This window comes from Atta cephalotes (assembly GCF_000143395.1).
Source record: "Atta cephalotes unplaced genomic scaffold scaffold00089, whole genome shotgun sequence".
In the NCBI taxonomy this organism is placed as follows: Eukaryota; Metazoa; Arthropoda; class Insecta; order Hymenoptera; family Formicidae; genus Atta; species Atta cephalotes.
In genome coordinates, this window is record NW_012130153.1 from 290,530 (window position 1) to 298,003 (window position 7,474).

General features: G+C 29.6%; 1 protein-coding gene across 1 annotated transcript in view; it reads left to right on the forward strand.

Annotated features, from left to right (window-relative positions):
• Nucleotides 1-5,335: 5,335 nt before the first annotated feature.
• Nucleotides 5,336-7,474, forward strand: part of LOC105624822 (N-acetyl-D-glucosamine kinase) — a 7,046-nt gene continuing 4,907 nt past the window's right edge. Inside the window, exons 1-3 of the mRNA XM_012206174.1 lie at nt 5,336-5,529; nt 6,996-7,080; nt 7,269-7,367. Of these exons, the coding sequence (XP_012061564.1) occupies nt 5,336-5,529; nt 6,996-7,080; nt 7,269-7,367 (378 nt within the window). The remainder of the gene's footprint in view (nt 5,530-6,995; nt 7,081-7,268; nt 7,368-7,474) is intronic.

Genomic DNA, 7,474 nt, shown 5'->3' on the forward strand with positions numbered 1-7,474 from the left:
TTTTTTCCATTCAATTTCATGAAAAAATAATGGATTTCTTTTTACTACACCTAATATATACATATGTATATATTAATATATATGTAGGATGTAATTAAAAAAGGTAACAAACTTTGGGACTGATCTCCCCACATCAAACATGAAAAAAAATTTATATGAGCATATGTCCGTCAATTTACTGTTACTGAGATACAGCTCAAAATGTTTATTAATATGGGAAAAGAAGTAATATTTACTATTATTTAATATTATTTTTAATTTTTAATTATAACAAATGTTTGAAATGTCTCCCGTTTGATTTAATACATGCTTAAACATGTCGGATCATGGACTGTCGCACCCTTTCAAAGATCCTGAGACAATTGCGAATAGTAAGCATCAAAGCAAATCATAAGCATCAAAGATGCGTTGATGTAGCATATCTTTATTGGCGAATAGAACTTTATAAACTAAGATTTTTTAAATATCCCCACAAATAAAGGATCGTGGGGGCCATGTAACTGGTCCTGCGAACATTTTGAATTGTATTTGAATAACAGTAGATTTGTGGGTATATGTTCATATAAATTTTTTTTATTTTAGTGTGAGAAGCTCGACTCCGAAATTTATTTCCTTATTTTAAGTACATATTGTGTGTATGCACGCGCGCGCGCGCGCACACACACACACACACACACACACACACACACACACACACACACACATACTCTATATGTTATATTCTCTCTCTATATGTAAATATAGATGATACAATGTGACTCGTCCCTTTGAGTGTAATAAATATAAACGTCATAAATTTACACCAACAAAAAGTCAGTAGATATTTCAAATTACAAAAATTTTTCTGATGTTATATTTTTCAAATCAAATTTTTATTATAAATAATTTATTCTTATACAATTAATCTTTTCAGGCAATATATAAACACATCGGTTTTTAAAGAGTTAATAAAAATTTCTCTCCATTAAATTCTTGATTTTACATTCAAGAACATTAGCATTTTTTGAAATTGTGGCTGAAGTAAATAAACTTCAATTTTTTCGAAATTTAATTGCGAAATATAAAATATGTAAATGTATACATATTAGTATACATATTAGTATACAAATATATTTTAAGTGTTTTCTATTGTATATATAATTACATATATGTGTAATGTAAGTACATATATAAATATGTAAATGTATATAAATATATTTAAATATATTTATATATAATATATATTTATATACTGCAATATGAAAATATTGTGACATTTTTTAAATTGTATAAGGAATGATCATAGAGAAAATACAAGAGTAGTACATTTCATTAGAGAATGTGATGTAAATAAATTATATATTAATCATGATGTTAATAATAAATAATTATCATTGTTTATCTATTTCTTGTAAAAATATTATTTACATATCACTTTTTATCATTTGTTAATGTATAAATTCAAGAGTATTATACATAGAAAGACGTGTTAAAAATAAATTTATTGAGTATAAAAAATAGTTCGCTTTCGCGCTGTTCTAAAATCTGGATGATTTATGATTCGAAATTCGTGGTCCTGCGATTTACGGTTCAATGATATCTTGCAAAAGATCTGCGCCCGTGAATATGTGACACATAAGTAGGTGATGTAGGACGCGGTTAACAGTTGGCTTCACAAAGGCATAAAGTGTAGTGTAGTAGAATAGAGCGGAGCGGTGCGGTACTGCAGTCGGCCGGTCGGCGGCGACAGTGACGGGAGCAGCGTCGTGCAGTGAGGTTGATCGTGTTTTATTTCTTCGGGGAAGAACGATCGGCAGCTTTCGTTCGACGTTCACACCGTCACACGACGATTCCCAGCTGGATCGCGCACTCCGTTCGGAGATACGAAAGTTTCTCGCGGAATTTTTCTGTTTTCGGAAGACTGGTGAAAAAAAATGCTTTTCGTCATTGGCACGCCCGCTAGACACTGAACACCAAGACACTGTCTCTTTCACTATCGACTTGTTCCTCAGTTCCGATTCCTGACGAAGGAGAGCGAGTCTCAGCACGTAAGTTTCAGCACGCTGAGCCCGGAACATTGGAGAACTAAATGCGCGTCCTTCGGCGATTCAGGTTTGTCAAATCTGTTTCAAGGGCGCGCGATTTTTCCCAAGCAAGAATTTTAAATGACTTTCGCCCGGCCATCTCGTTCTGTTTAGATTTACGATTCTCTTTTTTTTTCGAGTGAGTCAGAGAGAAGAATCTTTCTTAAATTAACCATTTCTGTATAATATTTCTGTATAATATTTTTTGTTATAATGATATAATGATATTTACTTCTTCAGTTCGCCAACTTTCAAGTTGGCCATTTGATCACTACTTTAATTTTTTTCTAGTTATATCTGGTTTATATCTAATTATCTTCTTATAAGCAGCTCCTAGGAGTTACATCAAAATAAAATTAGAAATTTAGAATTGTTTCCTATATATTTTTTTTTAAATTAGAATATTTCTTTTACTGTAATGACCTTGTGTTTACTTGTTAGTTTATCAACTTCGAAATTAGCCTATGCGATTAGACGACGTATGCGATTAGACGAAGTGCTCTTGTTGCGACGTAAGCGTGATTTCCGCGCAAAAAAGAAAGAAAGAGACAAAAGAAGAAACGGTTATCAATTCAATAATAGCTCGTTTCAATTTGTGCTTGAATCGGTAGTCCAATAGCATACTGTGAATAATCAACGCTGTTCGCAATTGCAGAGCACAAGATCGCTAGGAATTAATATCGAATTCATTACTCGCATTACACCAAATTAGTGCATACTAAAAACTGTTTTATATAAATTTAATAAAATTAAATGGAAAAGGATATAAATATTTTGAGCAATTAAATAGCTAATAATATTGTCATGTTATTTAACAGACTATACATATATTCATTTTCAAATTTGATTAAATTATAATAAACAAGACATTATTAGAAACAAGACCATTATAAATCAATTAAGAGAATCACTTATAATCAAAATTGGTATAATACATCTATATTTATTTGAATAAATTTATCGGATATATGATTGTGTGCCAATTATTTTTCATACCTGCAACGCAATTAATGATAATTAATTATGCCAGTGCATTTAGATACTTGCATTAATCCAGAGTAATACGAGTGACTAAATTCATTATACAAGTATTGCTTTCAAAGTGTCGAAAATATGTGAGATACGTTTCTTTTTTTCTGAGACATCTGAGGCAGTGATATCCGCGCGGAATGTATCCTTCGCTATTTCAACAATCTGTTTTCGAACGACTATGCATGTATCTTTATCTCGCAATATGATTCGATGTTCCGTTGAGATAACTTGCTTGTTAGCATAAAATGAAAATGTGTCGAGTCATTTATCGTCTAAGTTCATGCCATAGTAATGTTATGCAAAGAGCAAATTTATTTATTCTAATTATTTATATGCGAGATTGTTCAATTTTATCAACACAATTATGTATATATGCTAGTGATTATGTTGTTTCTATATCTTTCTCATTTTTATACAGTGGAAACTTGTCATTAAATAAAAATACATATAGCAATCATACATATATAATCATTAATCAGAAGAAAGTATCTGAGCTGCTGCAGGAAGTATGGCAATGATATTATATCGTTTGAATAATATTTTATCAATCTAATGACTTTAACGGTTAAATTTGACATTGACGATGGACAGAGGAAAACGGCAGAAGTTATTATAATTGCAAGGTTATCACAGATCTGGAAAACCGGGAAAAGTCATGGAAATTTACAATTGATTATGGGAAAGTCGGGAAAAATTATAAAAGAATCTAGAGTTTTTTTAGAGCTTCGCTCAATTTTTTAAAAATGCTTTTATTCCAAATGTTATAATTTTTTAAATAATGTATCTAACATTTAAGTCAAATTATTTTAGTCAGTATTGCAAACTATATAGGCCATGCATCAATCATTGTTAAATGAAATGTAATTATTATTTTTTTAGATGTAGAAATTAAACATTATAATATCAAGTTTATTTTTTTTTGTTTTAATTTCCATACAGTTTAATACGAAACTTAATTTACTTTAATTAAACAAATTTGTTTACAATTAGATATATATTAAAAGAAACATATTAAAAGGTACATATTTTATTAAATATATTTTTTACTTCAAATTGTAAAATTAAAATTTATATTTTATTCGATATTTTTATTTAATCATTTTTTTCCATTATAATTGCATTCTTTTTTCTAATATTTACTTATTTTTTGTTGGATTGAATTTGCATCCAAAATTTCATTATGCTGGTAAGCTTCTAAATGTTAAAATTTACATATTTGATATTGGTCATAGAAAATTTTTCATTGTTATCTCGAAAACCTGGAAAAATCAAAAAATTTTTAAATTTATTTTCTATGGCATTCTTGAACTATAAATTTATAATTGATAATTGTTTTATTAGATTTGACAGGCATTAAACGAAATCATTTGAGGAGCAGACTTCCAAAATTTTATCCAAAATTTCATTTTTTAAGTTAGAGATAGTGTTAAGTATAGTGTTCAGTGTTGAAAGATTCATATAGTAAGGTACTTTATGATGTTCTGAAAGCATTTTATCATCATCAGTTTATGTGCTAAAAAAGATATATATAGACATTCGAAGTGCATTATGTCCTTTAACTAGAGGCAAATTGTTATTTTCTGTAAGGCGCGTGATTTCCTTGCGGCTTTCTTTTTCGTTTTCTGAAAATTATAAATTTTGGACAAAATATTTGAAAGTCTGCTCTTCAATTATCACGTTCTAATTGTCAAATTTATTTATTAGAAAATTAGATATGATAAAATTTTAAATTGACTCTTAGGGTCATTTTAACATTCGTAATCGACCAATTAGTTCATTGGAATTAATTAATCGCAATTAATTTGCGATTGACTAATTCCAATGGACTAATCGATCGATTACGTTTGATAAAGTGATCTTAAATAAACAACATAACTGTTACTAGGTTAGGTCTACCGTTACTAGATTAGGTATTCTACCAATGTAAGATTAATTTTAATCTTAGTTCAATTTATTCTTTATCTTTTTTAAAAATTAAAAAAACGAATAGTAAGTTAAAGTTAATCTCACCGAAATTAAAGTTAATCTTACATGATGGAACCAGCCTTAGTGTCATATTTTCTCAGTTAAAACTCATTAATTGAGTTATATTAATAGCAAATTTAGCAATAAATTCCATTCCGTGTAATGTATTTCACATCCCATGCTATCCCATCACATCCAGATCCTGCCGAATCCTCGTGACACGTCCGCATCGAACAACGAAATTCAACAAAAATTTGAACCTACGATTTTGAAAAATGGCAGAAAAGAAGAAAGGTAAAAAAATAAAGAAACAGGAGGGGAAGAAGATTGTGGATGAGTATCAATTACGTAGAGACCTGAGGGAGCAGACAAAGATGACAAAGTCCGCGGACTTGATGCAGGAAACTGTGATGCCTACGCAAGTCGAGCCACAATACTCCGAGGATATTAGGATCGGTGGTATAGAAGGGTGAGTTTCTCTTTCTCTTAATCATGTTTAATTAATTCAATTAATTAAATCTTCTTATGTGTGCACTCCTATAATAAAGAGAAATTCTGTTAAATTCTCGAAACAATTCAAATTATGATTATATACACATAAGCAAAATAATGTAAATATTAATATATTGCATTATTTTATGAGCTATAGCAAGCACGATGAAACATGCAAGATTATCGAAAGTTATCGGAAGAGAGATATTGGAACGCGTTATGTCACTTTTATGAAATGTATTATGTCATACTCGGTCACTTCTTGTTTTCTAAAAAATTTTCTTAAAATTAAAAAATCAACAACATTTCCCGGGAATCCGAGAAAATCCGGATGATAAAAATTTTATGAATTATCTCATTTTTGTTTCGTCTGCGATTTTATCTGTCAAACTCAAATCATGGCAATCGATAACTACTGTCAATCCAAGAATTATTGTTAATCGATAATTATTAAATATACGATATACGTACAGTTCGAATATTCCCTTTGCTATATTTTGCAATGCTCTTAGCGTTGTTTCGCAATGTTTGTTCTTGCTTTTATTGTAATATTTCTATTGTAATATTTATCTTATCATAACGCAGTTACGAAGATTTAAGGCAGCAATTTTGCTTTCATTGAGGAAGAGAAACACAAATATTCGTACTGTAATTCACAAAACTGTTATTGTGTAAATAATTAAAAAAATATTCGGATTCATTTTTTAAATACGAAGCGAGATGAACAAATGTTTCACAAATCACTATAATTGGAAAACTATAAAAAAAAGGAGCTAAATTTCATACGATTAAAACTTAAAAAACACGAAATACATTCTACATCTTATCGCGTAATAATATTTCTGAATCGGAAGTGGCTGTAATAATTTAAACGAATAGTATCTGATATTCGTTTTCTCTCTCTTTCTTTCTAGAAACATTAGCACTTTAATATTTATCATTTTATATTAGGTGTAGTAAAAAGAAATTCATTATTTTTGCATGAAATTGAATGGAAAAATAATGGATTTCTTTTTACTATACCTAATAATTATATAATATTAATAATTTTTTTATTCAGGATATTGAATGATTTTTATAATCACTGTAGAGAAAAAGAGAGAGATATAGGATATTTGATACAGATAATAGCAATCAACGTTCATTAAGCCGAGCTTAATTATACAGGTCATGCATATCTCTCGCTGAGTGGATATGTTGATAAGTATCTTTATTTGTTAAGAAAAAGAAAATAATCACTAAATAAGAGACAATACAACTGATTATGTAATTGGTTGTGTCATACATACAAAGTGATCCAACAAAAAGAAGAAAAATATAGATACATAATATTCACGGAATTCAAGAAATATTTAAGAAGAAATAGTTAAGATCCAGTAATAATGAAGAAATAGTTAAGATCAATACTTTGCTCCTATTAATCATCAATTAATTAACTTTCAGAGGCGCTACACGCTCCATACTCATAATACTCAATGGAAAAGGTGCGAAGCTAACAGAAGTTAAAGGACCACACACTAATCATTGGGTGACTAAAAAAGATATACAAATGGTTTATCTTTAAAGTGTTACGTGAATCAAGAGGAAAATTTCAACAAGATTTTTGAAATTAAGTCTGCAGCACTTTAAAAATAAACAATTCAAATAATTACAAAAATATTTTGCCTGCTGGAGAAAGTAATCACAAAAGAGTGTAAAAATTTGGTTTATTTTTAGGTAATTGGAAAAGATGAGACAGCTGCCAGACTCAGCGCGATGATAGAGAGGGGTAAACATATGCTAGGTATACCGGAAAATGTTCCTTTAGATTGCGTAGTGAGTAGAAATTGAGTATTTTTATCATTAATAACATATAATTACATGTATTACGCACGCACGCACGCACGCACGCACGCACGCACGCACGCACGCACGCACGCACG